Source organism: Schistocerca piceifrons, chromosome 1, assembly GCF_021461385.2.
Source record: "Schistocerca piceifrons isolate TAMUIC-IGC-003096 chromosome 1, iqSchPice1.1, whole genome shotgun sequence".
Classification (NCBI taxonomy): Eukaryota; Metazoa; Arthropoda; class Insecta; order Orthoptera; family Acrididae; genus Schistocerca; species Schistocerca piceifrons.
This window is the reverse complement of record NC_060138.1, coordinates 1145314660-1145339286: the sequence shown is the minus strand read 5'-3', so window position 1 is coordinate 1145339286 and position 24627 is coordinate 1145314660. Positions and strand designations below refer to the sequence as shown.

General features: G+C 42.0%; 1 protein-coding gene across 1 annotated transcript in view; it reads left to right on the top strand.

The window, feature by feature from the left end:
* The first annotated feature begins 569 nt into the window (after window positions 1-569).
* The window catches only part of LOC124778677 (short-chain dehydrogenase/reductase family 9C member 7-like), a 118146-nt gene continuing 94088 nt past the window's right edge, over window positions 570-24627 (top strand). Inside the window, exons 1-2 of the mRNA XM_047253660.1 lie at window positions 570-580; window positions 693-863. Of these exons, the coding sequence (XP_047109616.1) occupies window positions 570-580; window positions 693-863 (182 nt within the window). The remainder of the gene's footprint in view (window positions 581-692; window positions 864-24627) is intronic.

Sequence of the window (24627 nt, the reverse complement as noted above, 5' to 3'; positions counted from 1 at the left end):
TGTGCTCTGGCCATGTGCTAGACCGTGTGGATTGAACAACAGTATTAGGGTCATAGTTTAGCTAGAATGTTTATACAGGAGTATGTCCGACGTGAGTATAAAGGTCCAGACTGTGATGTGGACGGTCTCGCGCTCGCGGTGTGTGAGAGAGGCAAAGCAGACGATTTTGAGTCACCACAGGTGACTTAGGTTAGTGGCTTCGTTTGCCACAATTTTCTTGTTTTTGGTAGCGAAACACGAACTGACCATCAGAATTGAAGCTTGGCTTATTTGTGTAGACAGAATGTGATATAAGTTAATGTGGGTTAGTACACGTTAGTAAACAGAAGCGAGCATTAGTAGATGTTAGCCAACGAACATGGGTCGGTAAAAGGACGTGGTGGTTGGTAGGGACTTAAAGTATTTCATTTCAAGTCCAGGTGGGTGTGGCAGTGGCGAAAATTTATTCCAAGTCTAGGTGGACGTGGCAGTTTTCCACATCAGAGAGATTATTAATTGATCAGATTAATTAAATAGTCATTCGGACTTTGTTACATTCACTTGTGCAGGTACTAAGCTAAGTGCGCGCGATGGCTCATGTGTACAGACGTGTTTTTTCGCCAAGATCCTGGATTAGATAATCGATGCATGTGGGCTGAATAATGAGAATCAGGTGATCAGTTAACTTAGTGAGAGCGTTCTTTGTCCGACAGAGCCACGTGGTCGATCGCGCCTTGTGACGTCAAGGAAGTTTCCAACTCGGTAGAAAAAACGTTCCAGTTCGAGCGTGTCGGATCCTGTCTATCGATCTTGAATTGCAAAGATTATGGGGATGAGGGCGTCCTTTGTGCTCCATCACACGTGCTGGTGGCGCGGTATGTGGCGTGAGTGTGGTTTGGACAAAGCAAGTGTGTCGGTTCCTGTCCAACGGTGCTGGGAATTTGCGAACTTTAGGACCGATATAGCTTTTAGCGTGTCACGTGATAGAACTTTCCAGACATCTCGGGCGGTTGTGTGAGGTAGGTATCGGCAGGTTCGAACCCGTTCAGAAAAATAAATTTGGGGTGGAACGTGTCCTTTGACCAGCACGCGGTCGACAAATTCCATCCTGTCCAGCGTTAAGTGCTCGCTGGCGCGTAAAGATGTTTACGCAGCCGGACTCTTGAGTCGAGCGCGGCTGACCGTTTGTGGCTGGACCCTCAGGCGCCGCTCGCCGCCTACCTGGCGCGCTGGCCGGGGGCTGTGCGGGCACCGCTGGTCGCTTGACGTCAGCCGGCCAGGGAGCTGCCCATGGAGCGGGCTCAGCCGGCCGCGCGTACATCAGCTGCGCTCTGGAGTTCGCTGTGTGAGCATGGAGAAGTCAGACACACCTGCATGACCGTAATGCCTGAAATAAAGAGTCAATTCCCCACCTGATGACTTAAGTTAGTACAAGTGGCGCTAGTTTAATAATTTAGCGGTGGAAGCATAAATGACCGCGAAAATTCAAACTTGGTGGATGTGACGCAATTGGCTTTCTTGCCACCATCTTAAATGACGTCACGGCGACGTCCTCGGGTGCCTGAGATACGAACTAACACACAGTTGGACTCCAGACCTCGTAACGAGCACGGTGGATGCTGCTGCGATCTCGAAGATGTGATGTTGGAGAACTGGTGATGACCGTACTGTTTGAAATCAAGACCTCAGTCCATTTCCCACGAAATCACAGGAGTTGACTTAGATTAGTGGAAGTGCAGTTTATTATTATTACTTGACGAGATTTTGATAGCTTATGAGTGAAACAATAAGTGACTGCGAGAAAATTCAAACTTAATAAGATGAGGTGGCCTATTTAGTATGTGTGACCGATTATCGTGTTGGAATTTGAACTTGTGACCGATTTTTTGTTATGGTTGTAACGGAATTGGCTTTCTTGCCGCCAAAATCAGGCGTATTGAATAAATAATAATAAATGATTGAACTTGGCGCGATTTGCTATGTTAGTGAAGTTAGGCCAATAATAACAATAAATAATAATAAATGATAATAAATGAACATAAATAATAATAAATGATAATGAATGATAATGAATGGTAATAAATAATAATAAACAAAAGTAAGGTTTTGCAGCCATTATCGTGTTGGAATTTGAATTTGGAGGAATTTTCTAGTGGAGGCAGGTCAATAACAATAAATAATAATAAATGATAATAAATGATAATGAATGATAATGAATTGTAATAAATGATAATGAAAGTTAATAAATGATAATCAATATTAATGAATATTAATAAAGACAAGTATGGTTTTTGCGTGCATTATCCTGTTGGAATTCAAACTTCCCGCCATTTTTTCTTCTGTAGGCTTAGGTTAGTCGACTTAGCCCAATTGAGCTATTTCTCACAAAAATTCAAAATTGCCGCCATTTTTTTCTGAAGGTTAGGTAAGTGGACGTAGCACAATTGGCCTATTTTCCCGCCAAAATCCGCCGTCTTGGATGACGTCATGCGCGGTTGCCACCAAGTCTACATGCCGCCATCTTGGATGACGTCATCACCGCCATCTTGAATAAATTTGGCAACAATGCAGCGTGTCTTGGCGCTAACCTTGCCCTACTACTGACGATGTCTGTTTCCATATTGTGTACTGAAACTTTCCATTTGCTCGTGTGGAAACGCTGAGTTAGAATCCCTCTATAACGAGTGAGATTTTGAGCTCAAGATGATAGATTACGCACTCTAAGGGCGCCACGAAGGGGTTGTGCAAATTGGCCACAAAGTGATGTTTATAAAGGTATCAATGGAAAATGCAAAATTGTAAACTCTGGCGGACGTGGATGAATGTGTGACGCTGCAGAGCAATTTTACCGTGATGCGGGGAACGATAGCAAACAGGGGACATGTAGATACCAGTGTCTTTGCGAGTTTGATTCCGTGCGCTCAGTTCGACAGTAACTATGCCTCGCAGACAGGCACTTGACATCAGCATTTGAGACAAGAGGTGTAGGTGGGCTCAAAAAAGCAGGTTGGAAAATAATCACCGACTCACTGGATATCTGAATAAGATGGATGCTACTGTTCGACAATGTTTGTAGTAATGAGTGAATTATGGCCAAACGCAGCATCAAGAAGGAAGCGGTCGACCTAGAGAGAAGACATAAAGTGAGGACCGAACAATCGTCGGAGAGAGATTGAAAGCCCCAGTTTCCTCATTATCATCGATCCGCCGTGCAACTTGCGCTTCAGTTACCACAATGACCATTAATAGGCGGCTCACAGAAGGGGAGACGAGATCACCGCTCTCGTTGCACCAAGTGTCGTTGACCTCTGTACACGAGAAAGTTCGTCTACAGTGGTGTCGAGCACATTCGGCCTGGAATCCCGTTGACTGAAGTAGAATTGTCTTCAGTGATGAGTCCCGCTTCGAAATGAGCTCCGATGACCAGGAGAAACGTGTCTGAAGACACTGCGTACAGTAGTGGAATACAGCCATACGGCCCGGCAAGCTGGAGCGATAGTCTGGGGTGCCCTAAAATTTACTAGTGAGACCACTTTGGCTCACATCCGCGTCTCCCTTACAGCACAGTGGGACATCAACGATATTCTACGCCCTGTTATGTTCGCCTGCATGGCAAGCCATACTGAGCTTACATTTCAGCAAGACAATGCCCGTCCGCATACGGAGCGAATTTCTGGTATTTGTCTTCGTGCTTGCAAAACTCTACCTTGACCAGCAAGACCACCGGATGTCTCCCCAAATGAAAACGTTGGGAGCATTATGGACGGGGCCCTCCAACCAGCTCGGGATTTTGATGGTGTGACGCTCCAGTTGGACTGAATCTATCAGAATATCCGGTAGGGGGACATCCAACAACTCTGCCAGTCGATGTCAAGCCGAATACTGCTTGCTTAAGGGCCAGAGGTGGACCAAGGCGTTATTGATATCCTGAATTTCTGAAGCTTTTTGTTTTGAATGAATTAGCCATCTATCCTGAAAGTACAATCATTTGTTTGTAAATGTAGATAACATCTACCGATTTGCATCCCATTCGGATAATTCCTTCGTTGTGCATCGTTTTTCTTCTTAGACGCATGTTTTATTATTGTTATTACACTACTGGCCATTAAAATTGCTACACCACGAAGATGACGTTCTACAGACGCGAAATTTAACCGACAGGAATAAGATGCTGCGATATGCAAATGATTAGCTTTTCAGAGCAGTCACACAAAGTTGGCGCCGGTGGCGACACCTACAACGTGCTGACATGAGGAAAGTTTCCAACCGATTTCTCATACACAAACAGCAGTTGACCGGCGTTGCCTGGTGAAACGTTGCTGTGATACCTCGTGTAAGGAGGGGAAATGCGTACCATCACGTTTCCGACTTTGATAAGGGTCGGATCGTAGCCTGTCGCGATTGCGGTTTATCGTATCGCGACATTGCTGCTCGCGTTGGTCGAGATCCAATGACTGTTAGCAGAATATGGAATCGGTGGGTTGAGGAGGGTAATGAGTTCCGTGCTGGATCCCAAAGGCCTCGTATCACTAGCAGTCGAGATGACAGGCATCTTATCCACATGGCTGTAACGGATCGTGCAGCCACGTCTCGATCCCTGAGTCAACAGAAGGGGACGTTTGCAAGACAATAACCATCTGCACGAAGAGTTCGACGACGTTTGCAGCAGCATTGACTATCAGCTCGGAGACCATGGCTGCGGTTACCCTTGACGCTGCATCACAGACAGGAGCGCTTGCGATGGTGTACTCAACGACGAACCTGGGTGCACGAATGGCAAAACGTCATTTTTTCGGATGAATACAGGTTCTGTTTACAGCATCATGATGGTCGCATCCGTGTTTGGCGACACTGGAAGCGTGTATTCGTCATCGCCATACTGGCGTATCACCCGACGTGATGGTAAGGGTTGCCATTGGTTACACGTCTCGGTCACCTCTTGTTCGCATAACGGCACTTTGAACAGTGGACGTTATATTTCAGATGTGTTACGACCCGTGGCTCTACCCTTCATTCGATCCCTGCGAAACCCTACATTTCAGCAGGATAATGCACGACCGCATGTTGCAGATCCTGTACGGGTATTTCTGGATGCAGAAAATGTTCGACTGCTGCCATGGCCAGCACATTCTCCGGATCTCTCACCAATTTCAAACGTCTGGTCAATGGTGGCCGAGCAACTGGCTCGTCACAATACGCTAGTCACTACTCTTGATGAACTGGTATCGTGTTGAAGCTGCATGGGCAGCTGTACCTGTACACGCCATCCAAGCTCTGTTTGACTCAATGCTCAGGCGTATCAAGGTCGTTATTACGGCCACAGGAGGTTGTTCTGGGTACTGATTTTTCGGCATGTTTGCACCCAAATTGCCTGAAAATGTAATCACATATCAGTTCTAGTATGATATATTTGTCCAATGAATACCCGTTTATCATCTGCATTTCTTCTTGGTGTAACAAACTTTAATGGCCAGTTTTATTTCTATTTTTTAAATTTTGTTAGCAAACTTCTAGTCTGAGTTATCCAAGTAATGCCTCGGTATATAGAGTGCACTTGTTAACAGGTGCCTTTTAACTGCCTTTTTAAATGAGGTCGTTTGAGTAATTTCTTTGATCGCCTTGGGTAATTTATTGTTTTATTCCTTGGCAGAAAGTGGGTTGTGGGAGGGAGAGATTGTAACAATATCTGATCGCTGCCCGCTTTCCCGGAAAAGAAACCGGGATACACATGGAAAGTAGACGCGGCCACGCGGGCGACCTTGGAGCCGGAACGCAGCAGTGGGTGTGGAGGCTACGGCTTCATCTAGTCTCCTGGTCGGACGGGATGATTGGGCGCTTGCAGGCAGTTGGCTGCGGAGTGGACGAACTGTGCCGCCTCACACCGCAGTTCTGCGTCCGCCACAGCGCACGGCAGGCGGCTGCACCAGCACCAGCGCCATGATCGGCTACTTGAGGTACGACCCACACCCACACTAACGGCATCTGCGGGTTACTAACAACGTGGTGACTACCTGTCGTGGCCTACAGATGTAACAGAACTAACGTTTCTTGTAGTTCCGTAGCCGTTACTCGGAATTTAACTTCTAACGAAGATGGAGTGCATCAAATCGAAGCCAGTCCTTGTTTACACTCTCGTTCATATTAGCATCATGCGTTTCAGGAGATGTACTATTAAGCCTACTTTACACCAGCGACTTTCTTCTCGAAATCGACTACTTGTGATACATACCCAGATTACCAATCAGTCGCATCTCGAATCCGATTTTGCGACACTTTATCTTTGCATGAGACTAAATGTGTGATACATCCATACGAATGTATCACTCTGAACATAGCACAGCATTTATAATAAATTATTACGGAATCTAACTGATATTTTATTTTAATTCACATACATTGATAGTTTGGGTTTCAGTACTGTTTCGGTTTGCACTATATGCGTGTTTCAAAATTGCACCGACAACTTTGAGCGGATGTAGAAGGTGTCTTCAGAAATAAAATTTACTTGTTGAATAGAAGAGATGTGTTTCACAGTAGGGATGATGTTCAGGTACTCATAGCTTCTCAAGTATGCGTTTTAGACCTTTGTTTACTGGAATTTTTATTTTCTTGTTCCGATCCATACAACTACCTCTGTGAATTGCCTATCCCATATGTCAGCTGGCAGAGCACTTGCCCGCGAAAGGCAAAGGTCCCGAGTTTGAGTCTCGGTCCGGCACACAGTTTTAATCTGCCAGGAAGTTTCATATCAGCGCACACTCCGCTGCAGAGTGAAAATCTCATTCTGGAAACATCCCAAAGGCTGTGGCTAAGCCATGTCTCCGCAATATCCTTTCTTTCAGGAGTGCTAGTTCTGCATTGTACGCAGGAGAGCTTCTGTGAAGTTTGGAAGGTAGGAGACGAGGTACTGGCAGAAGTAAAGCTGTGAGGATGGGACGCGAGTCGTGCTTGGGTAGCTCAGTTGGCAGAGCACTTGCCCGCGAAAGGCAAAGGTCCTGAGTTCGAGTCTCGGTCCGGCGCACAGTTTCAATCTCCCAGGAAGTTTCAAGTTTCTATCCCATATTGTTAGCAACAACAGTACCGGTACTTGTGTTCCACTGTCAGAACTATCAGAACGATTTCCGCATATAACCTCCGACACTTCCTTTTCCAGAACAGCGTCCCTTACTTCAAACTGGTACATATATCCTTTACCTTCATCCCTGAAAGTGTGAAACATCGTCACGTAATCACCCTCTATATACACACACAAACAAGCACTGGCGCCTTATGCCAGACTCGGGTTCCTACATCTACACTATGTGATTACTCTGCTATTCACAATTAAGTGCCTGGCAGAGGGTTCAATTAACCTCCTTCAAGCTCTCTCTCTACCGTTCCACTCTCGAACGGCGCGCGGGAAAAACGAGCACAAAAATTTTTCTGTGCGAGCCTTGATTTCTCTTATTTTTTCGTGATGATCATTTCTCACTATGTTTTCGCAATCGGAGGAGAAAACTGATGATTGAAATTTCATGAGAAGATCCCGTCGCAACGAAAAAGGCCTTTGTTTTAATGATTGCCACTCCAATTCACGTATATGTCTCTGACATTATCTCCCCTATTTCGCGATAATACAAAACAAGCCGCCCTTCTTTGAACTTTTTCGATGTCCCGCCAGTCCCACCTGATATAGATCCCACACCGCACAGCAATACTCCAGAATAGGGCGGACAAGTTTGGTGTAAGCAGTCTCTTTAATAGACCTGTTGCATCTTCTAAGTGTTCTGCCAATGAATCTCAGTCTTTGGTTTGCTCTACCCACAACATTATCTATGTGATCGTTCCAATTTAGGTTATTAGTAATTGTAATCCCTAATCATTTAGTTGAATTTACAGCCTTCAGATTTGTGTGAATTATCGCGTAATAAAAATTTAGCGGATTTCTTTTAAACTCATGTGAATAACTTCACACTATTCTTTATTCAGGGTCAATTGCCACTTTTCGCAACATACAGATATCTTATCTCAAGCAGTTTGCAATTCGTTTTGGTCATCTGATGAGTTTACAAGACTATAAATGACAGCATCATCTGCAAATAATGTAAGTTGGCTACTTAGATTGTCTCCTATGCTGTTAATATAGATCAGGAACAATAGAGGGCCTATAACAATTCCTTGGGGAACGCCGGATATTACTTCTATTTCACTCGATGACTTTCCTTCTATTACTATGAACTGTGACCTTTCTGACAGGAAATCACGAGTCCACTCGCACAGTAGAGGTGGTATTCCATAGGCACGCAGTTTGGTTAGAAGACGCTTGTGAGGAACGGTGTCGAAAGCCTTCTGGAAATCTAAAACTATGGAATCAATTTGACATCCCCTGTTATAGCACTCATTACTTCATGAGTATAAAGAGCTAGTTGTGTTTCGCAAGAACGATATTTTCTGAATCCGTACTGACTATGTGTCAATAAATCGTTTTCTTCGGGGTACTTTCTAATGTTCGAATACAGTATATGTTCCAAAACCCTACTGCTAATCTACATTAGTGATACGGGCCTGTAATTCAGCGGATTACTCCTATTTCCTTTTTGGCTATTGGTGTGACTTGAGCATTTTCCAGTTTTAAGGTACGGATCTTTCTGTGAGCGAGCGCTTGTATGTAACTGCTAAATATGGAGCTATTGTATCAGCATACTCTGAGAGGGACCTGACTGGTATACAATCTGGACCGGATGCCTTGCCTTTATTAAGTGAATTAAGCTGCTTTGCTACACCAAGGATGTCTACTTCTATGTTTCTCATCTTGGCAGTTGTTCTTGATTGGAATTCAGGAATATTTATTTCGTCTTCGTTGGTGAAGGAGTTTCGGAAAACCGGTATAATAACTCTGCTTTGGTGGCACTGTCATCAGTAATTCACCGTTGGTATCGCGTAGTGAAGGTATTGCTTGCTTCTTGCCACTGGTGTGCTTTATGTATGAGCAGGATTTCTTTGGGTTTTCTGCCAGATTCCGAGGCAGAGTTTAATTTTGGAAATTATTAAAAGCATCTCGCATTGAAGAACGCGCTATATTTCGAACTTCTGCAAAACTCTGCCAAACTTGGTAATTTTGCGTTCCTTTAAATTTTGCATGCTTTTTTCGTTGCTTCTGCAACACCGATCTGTCCCGTTTTGCGCTTTGTGTACCATGGGGGATCAGTACCTTCACTTATTAATTTATGTAGTATATATATTTCAATTGCCGTCGATACTACCTTTTTGAAATCGTTCCACATCTTTTTTACGCTTACGTGATCAGATCGGAAGGAGTGAAGACTGTCTCTTAAAAAGGCGTTAAGAGCACTTTTATCTGCTTTTTTTAAATATGTGTACTTCGCGTTTCTTTTTGATGGTTGTGGGTGTTACGGTATTCAGCCTAGCAGCAACTGCCTTGTGGTCGCTAATCCCTGTATTCGTCATGATACTCCCTATTTGTCCAGGATTACTTGTTGCTAAGAGGTCAAGTATGCTTTCGCAAGCATTTACGCTTCGAGTTGGCTCATGAACTAATTGTTCAAAATAATTTTCTGGGAAAGCATTCAGTACAATTTCGGATGACGTTTTATGCCTGCCGCCGGCTTTAAACGTATAATTTTTCCAGCATATCGAAGGTAAATTGAAGTCGCCACCGACTATAATTGTATGAGTGGGGTACCTATTTGAAATGAGACTCAATTTTTCTTTGAACTGTTTAGCAATTATATCTTCTGAGTCGGGGGCAATCGGTAAAACCATCCAGTTAATAGTTTAGTCCGATTGTCAAGTTCAACCTCTACCCATACTATTTCGCAGGAACTATGTAATTCAATTTCACTACAAGGTAAACTACTTTTGACAGCAATAAATAATCCACCACCAACTGCATTTAATCTATCCTTTCTGAACACTGTTAGATCACTTGAAAAAATTTCGGCTGAACTTACTTCCGGCTTTAATCAGCTTCCCGTACCTATAACTATTCGAGCTTCAGTGCTTTCTATTAGGGCTTGGAGCTCTGGTTCTTTCCCAACACAGCTATGACAATTTACAACTACAACACCGACCGATTCTACAACCACCTTACTGTGTTTTACCTGCCCGCTTTAGATGGACGCCCTTTCTCATTTTGTTCTTCAAGACATCTCGTACATCCCCTCGAACTTTGTCGATGTAATTTTGAAACATCCTGTACATTTATTCCTTTTTTTTTTTGCTATCGATCCCTAACTATAAGGAACAGAGAAGCCAGTTTGAGAGCCGAACCACAGAAAGTCAAATGTCCTGTCCCTGCAGGCTTGGAATCAGACAGAAGGAATTCTAGTTCGGATTATGTGCGAGAACAGTTTTTAAAATTTTTCTAACTTCAATATTTTCGTTTAACTACATTTTTAGTAATTCATCGTTATGTGACCAGTGACTTTTAAGGTTTTCGATTCTGTATTTATGTGGTCGTTGATTGTGGAGTCAATTTTACCCCAATGCAACCACTGTGTAGTCTGCGTAAGTCAAAGAGCATCTCTTCCAGTTGCATTCACGTATGAAGCGTATGCTTGCTATAACTAATCTAATCCTGTTTTCCCAGTCGCTGTGGGAGAGAGACACAGAATTCTGTAGCACTCTGCAATCCTACATAACTCAACTAATAGTCGTTCTTGTAAATTCATAAACAGACATTCGTGGGGTTTGTTGTTGTTGTTGTTGTTGTTGTTGCTGTTGTGGTCTTCGGTCCAGAGACTGGTTTGATGCAGCTCTCCATGCTACTCTATCCTGTGCAAGCTTCTTCATCTCCCAGTACTTACTGCAACCCACATCCTTCTGAATCTGCTTAGTGTATTCATCTCTTGGTCTACCTCTACGACTTTTACCCTCCACGCTGCCCCCAATGCTAAATTTGTGATCCCTTGATGCCTCAGAACTTGTGCTACCAACCGGTCCCTTCTTCTTCTCAAGTTGTGCCACAAACTCCACTTCTCCCCAATTCTATTCAATACCTCCTCATTAGTTATGTGATCTACCCATCTAATCTTCAGCATTATTCTGTGGCACCAAATTTCGAAAGCATCTATACTCTTCTTGTCTAAACCTTTATCGTCCATGTTTCACATCCGTACATGGCTACATTCCATACAAATACTTTTATAAAAGACGTCCTGACACTTAAATCTATACTCGGTGCTAACAAATTTCTCTTCTTCAGGAACATTTTCCTTGCCATTGCCAGTCTACATTTTATATCCTCTATACTTCGACCATCATCAGTTATTTTGTTCCCTAAATAGCAAAACTCATCTACTACTTTAAGTGTCTCATTTCCTAATCTAATTCCCGCATCATCACCCGATCTAATTAGACTAAATTCCATTACCCTCGTTTTGCTTTAGTTTATGTTCATCTTATATCCTCCTTTGAAGACTCCGTCCATTTCGTTCAACTGCTCTTACAGGTCCTTTGCTGTCTCTGACAGAATCACAATGTCTTCAGTAAATCTCAAAATTTTTTACTTCTTCAAAAAATGGTTCAAATGGCTCTGAGCACTATGGGACTCAACTGCTGAGGTCATTAGTCCCCTAGAACTTAGAACTAGTTAAACCTAACTAACCTAAGGACATCACAAACATCCATGCCCGAGGCAGGATTCGAACCTGCGACCGTAGCGGTCTTGCGGTTCCAGACTGCAGCGCCTTTAACCGCACGGCCACTTCGGCCGGCTTTTTACTTCTTCTCCATAGATTTTAAATATAGATTGAATAACATCGGTAATAGGCTACAACCCTCTCTCACTCCCTTCGCAACCACTGCTTCCCTTTCATGCCCCTCATCTCTTATAACTGACATTTGGTTTCTGTACAAATTGTAAATAGCCTTTCGCTCCCTGTATTTTACGCCTACCACCTTTAGAATTTAAAAGAGAGCATTCCAGTCAACATTGTCAAAAGCTTTATCTGAGTTTACAAATGTTAGAAACGTAGGTTTGCCTTTCCTTAATGAATTTTCTAAGAGGAGTCGTAGGATCAGTATTGCCTCATGTGTTCCAACATTTCTACGGAATTCAAACTCATCTTCCCCGAGATCGTCTTCTACCAGTTTTTCCGTTCGGCTGTAAAGAATTGGTATCAGTATTTTGTAGCCATGACTTATGAAACTGATAAGTCCGTAATTTTCACATTTGTCAACACTTGCTTTCTTTTGAGATTGGAATCATTATATTCTTCTTGAAGTCGGAGGGTATTTCGCCTGTCTCATATGTCTTGCTCACCAGATGGTAGAGTTTTGACAGGGCTGGCTCTCCTAAGGATATCAGTAGTTTCAATGGAATGTTGTCTACTCCCGGAGCCATGTTTCGACTTGGGTTTTTCAGTGCTTTGTCAAATTCTTCATGCAGTGTCATATCTCCCATTTCATCTGCATCTACGTCTTCTTTCATTTCAATAACATTGTTGTCAAGTACATCGCCCTTCTACAGACCCTCAACATACTCCTTCCATCTTTCTGCATTCCCCTCTTTGCTTAGAACTGTGTTTCCATTTGAGCTCTTGATATTCATACAAGTGGTTCTCTTTTCTCCAAAGGTCTCTTTAATTTTCCTGTAGGCGGTATCTATCTTTCCCCTAGTGAACCTCTACATCGTTACATTTGACCTCTAGCAATCCCTGCTTAGCCACTTTGCGCTTCCTGTCGATCTCATCTTTGAGACGTTTGTATTCCTTTTTGCCAGCTTCATTTACTGCAATTTTATATTTTCTCTTCCCGTCAGTTAAATTCAATATCTCTTCTTCTATCCTACGATTGCTGCTAGAACTCGTCTTTCTACCTACTTGATACTCTGCTGCCTTCACTATTTCGTCTCTCAAAGCTACCCATTCTATTTTATTTCTTTCCCCTGTTCCTGTCAATCGTTGCCTAATGCTCTCTCTGAAACTCTTTACAACCTCTGGTTCTTTCATTTTATGCAGGTCCCATCTCCTTAAATTCCCACCTTTTCGCGGTTTCTTCAGTTTTAATCTACAGTTCATAACCAACAGATCGTGGGCAGATTCCACATCTGCCCCTGGAAATGTCTTACAATTTAAAACCTGGGTCCTGAATCTCTGTCTTCCAATTATATAATCTATCTGAGACCTTCCAGTATCTCCAGGCTTCTTCCATGTATGCAACCTTCTTTCGTGATTCTAAAAACCAAGTGTTAGCTACGATTTAGTAATGCTCTGTGAAATATTCTAGCATGCGGTTTCCTTTCAATTCTTTCCCCATTCCATTTTCACCTACTACTTTTCTTTCTCTTCCTTTTCCTACTGTAGAATTCCAGTCCCCCCTGAATATTAAATTTTCGTCTCCCTTCACTATGTGAATGATTTCTTTTATCTCATGATACATTTCTTCAGTCTCTTCGTCATCTGCGGAGATAGTTAGCATATATACTTGTACTAGTGTGGTAGGCGTGGGCTTGGTGTCTATCTTGACTACAATAATTCGTTCATATGTTGTTTGTAGTAGCTTTTTTATTCATTATTAAACCTACTCCTGCATTACTCCTATTTCATTTTGTATTCAAAACCCTCTATTCGCCTGACCAGAAGTCTTTTTCCTCCTGCCACTATATCTAACTTTAATCTACTCACATCCCTATTTAAATTTTCTAACCTAGCTGCCCGATTAAGGGATCTGACATTCCACGCTCCGATCCGTAGAACGCCAGTTTTGTTTCTCCTAATAACGACGTCCTCCAGAATAGTCCCCGCCCGGATATCCGAATGAGGGACTATTTTACCTCCGGAAAGAGAATGCCATCATAATTTAACCATACAGTAAAGCTGCATGTCCTCGGTAACCAGCACAGCAAAACCATTTTGGTTAATGTAACAAGGCCAGATCAGTCAATCATCCAGACTGTTTCCCCTGTAACTACTGAAAAGGCTGCTGCCCCTCTTCGGGAACCACAAGCTTGTCTGGTCTCTCAGGTTTGCCTGGCCTCTCCGTTGTGGTTGCACCTACGGTACGGTTATCTGTATCGCTGAGGCACGCAAGCCTCTCCACCAAATGCAAGCTCCACGGTGCATGAACGGGGGGGAGGGGGTGTTTAGCGTCTGCTACTTCAGGTTGTTCAGCATTTCCATGATGCTATGTCGCGAATCAAACAACCATGTGGGCAGTAGTCGTGGTGATCTTCTCTGTACACGTTCAATATCTCGTTTTTAGTCTTATTCGGTATGGGAACCACATTTCTGTGAAATATTCTAGGAAACGACGCACAGTGTGTTTTAAGCACTTTATAGTTTCTTCAGCATTCTGTGACCGCTCCAAAATCTGCATGTTGCTGATGTAGGCATATCAACTTATTTATGTCCCCATCAGCTGTTACATCCAAGTATTTGTATAAATTGACTGATTCCCATTGTGACTCATCGATTTTATAGATATGGAACATAACTTACCTGCAATTATATTTCTGAACATTTAAGGCAAATCAGTGGCATGGTTAGGCAGTATAGCATACGGTGCGGATTTTAAACTGTTACTCCACCCCCTAACACAACCCCACTCCCATCAACGCCGCAAAAATACCAAGTTCATTTTTTAGAAACAGTTTTTCTGTACTAATGGTTAAGTTAAGCAGAGTGTACTGTTAACAATTTTGAAAATAATTTTTATGAATGGGAAAAAATAAGTAAAAGGCTTTTTATAAATGACACAGTTTATTTGACTGTTAATGAAGCTGTACTAATAAACAAAGACTTTTTACTGATAGGTGACTTCTTTCTTTTTATGCAGCAAATTTTTAAACTGCATCATCAAAATCGGTATCTTCAGCCAAGTCATTTTCGACTGAGAAAATTTCCATACTAGAGAGTAGTGTTTGATTCAAAGTGGATCTAAGATATTCTTGAATTTCGAAAAATTCGTCTCACATGACGCTACCCAACCACACACACGCAGTCAAGAAAAATCTTTAGGCCTAAATGAGGTTTTCAACGGATTCGGAAGGTTCATATTCGACTTCGATCTGTAACAATCTTAAAAATGTCGAACCAAGAGGCTCTTTTTTCGGAATGTTGGTAGCTTGCAGAAATATTCGGAATATCTGCAAGAATGCCATCTTCAAAGTTCTCATAATAATTGTCAACTAAACTTTTTACCGTCTTCGGAAGTTCCGTTTCTAGGGTTTAACCAGATTGCTTGGCTCTAAAATAACAAAACGATTGATATACTTTCCACGGTATTTCTTGTAGAGACCCGTCGATGCACTGTAACACCGATCCACTCAGTTCCTGGTGTAAATCCAACGTCTTGTCTGTAGCCTTTCTCCAGGTACTACTTCCTGCTTCCTGATAGTTCTGCTTATTTCCACAGGAAAGCCAATCTTGTGTCCTTCACAGATGGAAGTGCTTCGTCATAAGGATAATCTCTGTTGTCTTTCAAGATGAACTTTAGACCTCTAACCATAGTAACACATATTCCGCAGCTGACGCTAGGAACCTGCAGATAATTATGAGCATGGCAGACTTCTTCTAAGGCAGTACTCCATACAAAAAAACGAGAAACCACACACTGTAGGCAGCAGAGTTTGAGCAGCTTTTTGGTGTCTATAGTTTCCAAAGAATCAGACAATTCCTCAGTGGCAGAGATATTCTTTTTCAAACACTTAAACACAGGCTTAACAACTTCGAAGTGAGCACTACACCATGTGTCTGAAAGTCTTGTAAACGTGACATCAACGGCTTTCGGGAAAGTCGTCCATCCGTGAGTAGAAGCTGAGTAAAGCGTACAACCTTTCTAAAGTCCCGATAACGTTATGCAAAATGAAGCCGATGTATAAGCTCGTACTCTACGCAGATTGAGAGAACGATTTGCACTGAGTACAAATAATGCCTTAGGTTTAAGTTCAAAAATTCTTGCTTGAATTCCTCAATGCACTCCAGCCATTGTCGAAGCACTGTCGTAACATTGCACTCATCACATTGTTAAATGCGGATCATAAGAACTTACAAATTTTGTCACACCCATGAAGGCTGGAATCCGTTGCGGACCGCAACCCCGTACCTACGCCACTGAAGCAAGTTTCGCTGTTGGACTTAAAAGCTTATCAAAATCTAACTACAGATGATAATAGGGGTCCGAATGACAGAATACTGGTGTTTGCCAGATAAACCTGAAACGCGAATAATTCTTTGTGAATGGCACGTTCAAGAGTCTGAGGAAGCAGTTTGGACAGTTGTTTAAACTCCACGCCGACTTCAATAGTCCTTTGCAAGAAAAACGCAACATTCCAGTTGTTTACACTTTGCTGCCAAACAAAAAGGGAGAAACACATGAAGATTTTTTTTAAAACTATTAAAACTAACGTGCCCGGATGGAACCTTGCGTTTCTGATGATAAACTTCGAAATTGTCATCGTCCAGGCAGCTAGCAATTTGTTTTCTGGCAGACATTACTGGCTGCAATTATCGTTTTAATCAATGTCTGTGGAAACAAGTTCAGTGTTGTGGCCTCGTTCCAGTCTATAAGGAAAACGAGGAACTACACTGTCTCGTAAGGACGTCTTCTGCTCCAGCACATCTTCCCCTGGATATGTTGGAGGATGGTTGGTTGTGTTTTCAGGAGAGCAAGACTGAAAACTAAAGCTTCAGGACGCTTATGACTATTTTGTGGACCAGTGGCTCGATAATGAATACATGCCAAGAGAGATGTGGAATTGCAATGAAAGGCGTGATCGCATTGACAACGTCTCAGAAGGATGCACCGAAGAATAAATACATTAATATCTAAAGTTCATCCGAATGTTTACTCATTAGTAAAAAATCTTCGAGAAGATGCAGAGTACCATGGACGCGAGTTTTACCGACTAATTTTAAACTATGATGGGAAAAGAAGAAAAAAATCAGCAACGAAGACTGACGAAACGATTGCAAAGCCTTTAAAGAAAGCCGGCCGGTGTGGCCGAGCGGTTCTAAGCGCTACAGTTTGGAACCGCGCGACCGCAACGGCCGTAGGTTCGAATCCTGCCTCGGGCATGGATGTGTGTGATGTCCTTAGGTTAGTTAGGTTTAAGTAGTTCTAAGTTCTAGGGAACTGATGACCTCAGATGTTAAGTCCCATAGTGCTCAGAGCCATTTGAACCATTTGAACCTTTAAAGAAAATGCAAACTGATGAGAACTTGAGATCATTTCTGACACATGTGTCCTACGCACATAAGCTACAGTAAGGAAGAAAATGTCAGACTCATTGTAAATATTGAAAAGTAGTTTAATGTAATCATTGACAATCTTGTAAAAATTGTAAATAAATTTGATGGAACACGAAAAGGATCTACCTCCTCGTGATGTTTCCTTGAACTAAACAAAGTCGGCTATATGTCTCTTGAAACTTGTAAAATATTCTGTAATGAAGACTGACAAGACTATCTCAAAGGCCAAACATTTTCTTTTGAATAACCGCAGAATTCGTCTTGAGAGGTTCTTAGAATCAATAATCTTGCAGCGGAAACGCAGGCATATGACATTAATTAAATCCATACTTTCTTCCCTGTTATAAAACGAGCAAGCCAGAATGAAACCGGTAAGCAAAAGATAAATTTTCCTAAAAAATCGACTGGTAGCTGTTTTACAACCTGTCAACATACAATTATTGAGCTATATGAAATAAAATCGTTATAGCTTCTGAACGATTTGCGTTACGATATTCAGACCGCTCGATTGGCTGCGGGACATGATGGGAATTAGCATGAGCATGCATACTTTGGTTTAGCGACGAAGCCTACTTTTATTTTGGATGGGTTCGTCAATAAACAAAATTTGCGCATTTGGGGGACTGAGAATCCGCATTTCGTGATCGAGAAGCCTCTTCGCCCTTAAGGGGTGGCTGTGTGTTCGCAATGTCCAGTCACGGAATAATCGATGCGATATCAATTGATGGCACGGCGAATACCGAACGGTACGTGAATGTTTTGAAAGACGATTTCATCCCCATTACCCAAAGTGACCCTGATTTCGGCAAGATGTGGTTCATGTAAAACGGAACTCGACCCCATCGAAGCAGGAGAGTATTTGATGTCCTGGAAGAGCACTATGGAGACCGCATTCCTGCTCTGTGGTACCCAGAGGCCACTGACATGGACCTCGATTGGCTTCCACATTCTCCAGGTCTGAACACATACGACCCCTCTTTGTGGTGCTACATTAAAGGCAAGGTGTACAGCAATAGCCCCAAACCCAGTGCCGAGCTGAAAACAACCATTCAGGAGGTCATCAACAGCATCCATGTTCCCACACTTCAGCGGGTCATGCAGAATTTCTCTGTTTGTGTGCGCCACATCATCGAAAATGATGGCAGGCATATCGAACATGTCATAACCTAAATTCGAATATCCGTACCGACGTTTACGTGTTGAATAAAGTGTGTGCACGCCGTAATTTGTAACTATTTTACGTTTTTTCTATAGTTCAATAAATGTAACCCTGTATGTTACAACTATCTTCTAGTAACACATGTCGTAGGTTACAGCAGGCTTGTTCAGGATGTGGCTAGGCAAGCAAGAGCGCTCACGCACGCCAGCCGCCTAGGTTGTGACGCTCGCAGTAAAATGGGACAGTCAGATGTCGTTACGTAACCCAGCAAGGCCGACTGGTAGCACAGAATGAGTGAAAACCACGTGCTGCCTTCAGAGGAATGGCCATTATTAGGTTCGGCGTGGAGTTAAATACGAACATACAGTATATACGGCGCGGTGCTTGAGGGGAGAATCCACTTCAACTTTTCTTCTACTTTGCCGACAGCAACCAAATTTTAAAATCACGTTTATTATATAAAGATATAGCAACACCCAAGTTTTGAAGTCCATAACTTCATTGGCTTTCGATTTTTAAATTTTTAATATGATTTTAAAAGTCTTCTCGAAAACCAAATTTTGGTATTCACACCTCAATTTATACATCCAAGTTTTGTGCGTACATTCACCACATGTAGTTCAACTATTCTCTGCATTCATTTTATGAGACATATTAATAATTTTTTGTGATTATTTCAAATTTCAGCTTTAAATTTTGTTTAATTATCAGTGCATAAATGTGATGATAAAATAAACAAATTACATTTTCGATAATATTAATGCACAGAAGTATGCAAACACATCAAGACTACTTCCTGCAAAAATTATGACACTGAACTGAAAAAAAAACAAATTTATGGTAAAACAGATTTTAACATTTTATCAAAAAATGAATGTTACTACATAAAACATCCCCATAAAAATTCAATGGCATCATTACGTTTTACCTTGCTACTTATATGAGGCTGCATCTTGTAATTTCAAGATCAGGGTAACCTTTTCCTCGAATTGTCTGAATAAATATTTACTCACAATTTTATTTAGGTAGTGCAGTGGGAGGGATATCAGAATGTAAGCCAATGCCTAAATCCTTGGTGCTTGTTCATCGCACTGAACAGAACTTCAGTGTACCCCCTAAATTTCTATAAATACAGTCAACAGGCCAAGTAATTGACTTCCGCCGGCCGCAGTGGCCACGCGGTTCCAGCCGCTTCAGTCTGAAACCGTGCGGCCGCTACGGTCGCAGGTTCGAATCCTGCCTCGGGCATGGATGTGTGTGATGTCCTTAGGTTAGTTAGGTTTAAGTAGTTCTAAGTCTAGAGGACTGATGACCTCAGATGTTACGTCCCATAGTGCTTAGAGCCATTTGAACCATTTTTTTACTTCCAACGATTGGCTGCCAGTTGTTTCATTTCAGTTTTCCTGGAAATGTTGCAACTCGTTTTTCCCAGTTTCAGTTAATGCCAAGTTTGGGGTAAAGATGATTCTGTCCGATGGTGACAGATATAAAAAATTACCTTTGGCAACTTTCGGTGTGCCAGAGCCTCTTACATAGTCCGTATTTCAAACATTTCTTAGACATCCTCGTAATTCGGGTACAGCAAAATCATTTTGGGATCTAAGAGTAAATACTCCAAAGAGATGAAATAGCTACTAATTTTTTTTAAAAAAATGAACTTTTAGGGTGAAGTCTCCCCTAAAATGGAGAGTAGCTGTTTATAAAGCGCTGAAAAGTAGGATGATGGTCGAGTTAGAAACATCAACGTATCACTGCAGGATCCCTAGTCTATATGTCTATTATGTGTGTTGGTGTTCAAATAGGGCTCTGAGCACTATGGGACTTAACTTCTGAGGTCATCAGTCCCCTAGAACTTAGAACTACTTTAACCTAACTAACCTCAGGACATCACACACATCCATGCCCGAGGCAGGATTCGAACCTGCGACCGTAGAGGTTGCGCGGTTCCAAACTGTAGCGCCTAGAACCGCTCGGACACACCGGCCGGCTGTGATGGTGTATTGATACGCTTAGTGTTCTATTAATGTGCTGCAAACCTTTGAACACAACGAAAAAAATCGATTTACAACAGCATTACAATAGATTCTATGCAAAAGGTTATGGTCATTTGGAAGGCGAACAGCGAGAAAGCGATGTGCAAAAATTAAAAAAAAAGTTTATGGGAGCAGAGAAATAAATGTCTCAATACTTTTTGCAATATTTTCAGCATGACAATACATTTTTGTTTTCAGGAGAAACAGTCAACGAACTAATCTGCTGTTAGGACAAGTTACCATACAGCGTTCCACCTTGCAAATGATCGCTCACTTTCACTTATTTTAGGGTGACTTTGGCAATGTGGAAACTCGGTTACAGACTGACGCTTGCGTGGTTAGTTTCATAGCAAAATTAATCTCGTAGATTTCTATTTCCTCAATGTAAATTTTCACGTCTTCAAACTTACCGCTTTAATTATGTCGATGTTTAGACTTACATGTACATGCTGCTTTTTTACGCTATGAAGACAACGAAATCCACCCACAAAGGCCCACTGGCAGATTTCAAGTTAAGAGCATGTCTTCGAATTAGCGTTATTCGAAACGAAGTACCAGACATTGACTCTTCAGTGAAAAGTAAAATAAGTAATATTGATTGATATTCTGTGTTTCTATGTTTAACTTTTAAATATAATGGTAACGAAATATAAATTAGTCACTTTAAATTTCGTCCTAAAACGGCGTTTTCCTTACTTAGCTGCTCCCGTCTTCGACTAATCGAAATATTAAAAATGATGCCAAATTTCATTGAAAGTTTTCATTCTGTCAAATTTCACTGCCGTTTCTCATTCATACCACAGCCTTGAAAATAAAGTCCCCACAGAACGCGTTAATGAAGCACTCTGAAGCCACAAATATGTGTTATCGGCATGGGCATCGCCAGAGCATCTGTGCTGGACTGAAAGACTTCTTAGTATGCCTGTATCTGTGAAAACCCGGTTATCCCGTCAATAAGCCCAGGCTCCATGCAAGTGTAGCTCCTTTTAAGTGTCACTCTGTAGCATTGATTATAGGGTACACGATGCCCACAGACGAGAATATACTCCCGTTGAACAGCTTCAGCCATTTGAATGGGGCCACATTATCGGTCTTCAGCAAACTGGATGGAAGTAGCTACGAATTGCAGCACAAGTTGGGCGCAGCGTACCGCTAGTGCTTTGTTGCTGTCGGCAGTGGTCTGTGAGACATTCCCAGACCTTATGTCAGGCTCTGGACGTCACGTAACGCAGGCGCGTGTCAAGGTCGATGCATCATGTGAGCAGCGGTGACCCACCGAACATCATCCAGGGAAGAAGTATAGGCACATGTTATATCTGCTGTGTCATCAGAGACCACTGGTAACCGTCTGCTTGCTGTAGTACTAAGATCACGTGTTTGATCTCACTGTATCGAATAAGTTTGACCTGAAGATCAAGATAGGATGCAGCAGACTTCTACCAAAGAAACTCAGTGTAGGTCGGTAACAAAAGAGAACAGGAAGAAAAGAGACTGTGGCCACTGGAGGGCTGTAGGCCATATGGTACAGGACAAATTAGGAACAGGCTAAAAGGTCACAAGTATTTTGGAACACGTATTGTGTTCGAGTATAATGACTTTTCTGGAGACTAGAAATCTACTCTGTAGGAATCAGCATGGGTTTCGAAAAAGACGGTCATGTGAAACCCAGCTCGCGCTATTCGTCCACGAGACTCAGAGGGCCATAGACACGGGTTCACAGGTAGGTGCCGTGTTTCTTGACTTCCGCAAGGCGTTCGATACAGTTCCACACAGTCGTTTAATGAACAAAGTAAGAGCATATGGACTATCAGACCAATTGTGTGATTGGATTGAGGAGTTCCTAGATAACAGGACGCAGCATGTTATTCTCAATGGAGAGAAGTCTTCCGAAGTAAGAGTGATTTCAGGTGTGCCGCAGGGGAGTGTCATAGGACCGTTGCTATTCACAATATACATAAATGACCTGGTGGATGACATCGGAAGTTCACTGAGGCTTTTTGCAGATGATGCTGTGGTGTACCGAGAGGTTGTAACAATGGAAAATTGTATTGAAATGCAGGAGGATCTGCAGCGAATTGACGCATGGTGCAGGGAATGGCAATTGAATCTCAATGTAGACAAGTGTAATGTGCTGCGAATATACAGAAAGATAGATCCTTTATCATTTAGCTACAAAATAGCAGGTCAGCAACTGGAAGCAGTTAATACCATAAATTATCTGGGAGTACGCATTAGGAGTGATTTAAAATGGAATGATCATATAATGTTGATCGTCGGTAAAGCAGATGCCAGACTGAGATTCATTGGAAGAATCCTAAGGAAATGCAATCCGAAAACAAAGGAAGTAGGTTACAGTACGCTTGTTCGCCCACTGCTTGAATACTGCTCAGCAGTGTGGGATCCGTACCAGATAGGGTTGATAGAAGAGATAGAGAAGATCCAACGGAGAGCAGCGCGCTTCGTTACAGGATCATTTAGTAATCGCGAAAGCGTTACGGAGATGATAGATAAACTCCAGTGGAAGACTCTGCAGGAGAGACGCTCAGTAGCTCGGTACGGGCTTTTATTGAAGTTTCGAGAACATACCTTCACCGAAGAGTCAAGCAGTATATTGCTCCCTCCTACGTATATCTCGCGAAGAGACCATGAGGATAAAACCAGAGAGATTAGAGCCCACACAGAGGCATACCGACAGTCCTTCTTTCCACGAACAATACGAGACTGGAATAGAAGGGAGAACCGATAGAGGTACTTAAGGTACCCTCCGCCACACACCGTCAGGTGGCTTGCGGAGTATGGACGTAGATGTAGATGTAGACCAATACATTCTGTAGTCATCAGCTCACAGAAGTGTATATTTGTGAAGAGATACTGAAAAATAGTTCACTTTTAATTGTAACTGTATACAGATCCCCACTGGCAAATTTTGAGCTGTTTATGAGTAATCTGAATTCCTTACTGTGCTATATGTCAGACAGCAGCAAGCAGTTAATGGTCTATGGTGACTACCATGTAGATTTTCTAAAGGATTCTGATAGGAAAAGTGATATGGAAACCTTATTTCGATTCTATAGTTTGATTTCGGTAATTAACTTTCCAACGTTGACGGTAGGACTCCAGTTGATAATGTTTTCCTTGGTGAAGCTCAAAGCAAGAAAGTAACTGTTTACCCTGTAACAAATGCTCTCTCTGATAAATAATATAGTGACTTACAGTGTGCATATTACTTAGTGGGAATGAGTTAAAATAATTGATGAATACAGGACAAAAGTTTTTCATAATAATATACAGAAGATGACCTCGGATGAATTTTACAATGAACCAAATGCTAACACAAAATTTAATCTATACCATGATGAATTCATATCATTATCTGAAAGAAGGTATTAAATAGTCATGTAAAAAAAACTTTGGTTACTAGAGGGATTAAAGTAATGGCCTGTGCAAATCACAGTTTGTGTGTCAGGTCAGAAGAGTTGCTCCACTGAGAATGCCATTCACAGTTTCGCTCACCAGATTTTAGAACCATCAAATGATAAAATAGAGCCGACTGGCATTTTATTCGACCTACCTAAGGAATTTGACTTTAAATCACAGTATTCCAAAAAACTCAAAGTTTCATGGGATTAATGGTATAGTCAACCAATGGATAATGTCATACCTAACCAAAAGAAAACAGAAAGTTGTACTTAGTAATTCAACCAATGTCATCTGGGGGCGTAATTCTGGATTTTGAAAAATAAAATCACACTTGGGATTCTCGAAGGCTCAGTTTTGTTCTTCACATATGTAAACGATCTTCCATGTAATATCAACAAGCAGAATAACTTCATTTTGCAGATAATACTAGTATTATAATCAGTCCAAGCATAGGCCTATATACAGAAACAGATGAGTTACTAAACAATGTTCCTAGAAGTATCATTCGCCGGTTTTCTGTGAATGATCTGACCCTCAGTTTTAAAAAGACACAAAGTATTCAGTGATGCAAATCCAGCGGTACTCCAACAGCTACAAGTATAACACATGGTGAGGAAAATGATAAGTAAGGTGCAAATTTCAAAATTATTGGATGTCAATATTGATGAGAATTTGAACTGGAAAAAGCACATTTTGGAACTTCTAAAACAACTACGTTGAGTCATATTTACCCTTAGAGTTATTGCAAATCTTGGGCAGAGACAAATCAGTAGGTTGAGATACTTTGCATATTATCATTCAGCGATGTCATATGGTATATTGTTGGATCACTCATCTTCAAGAAAGA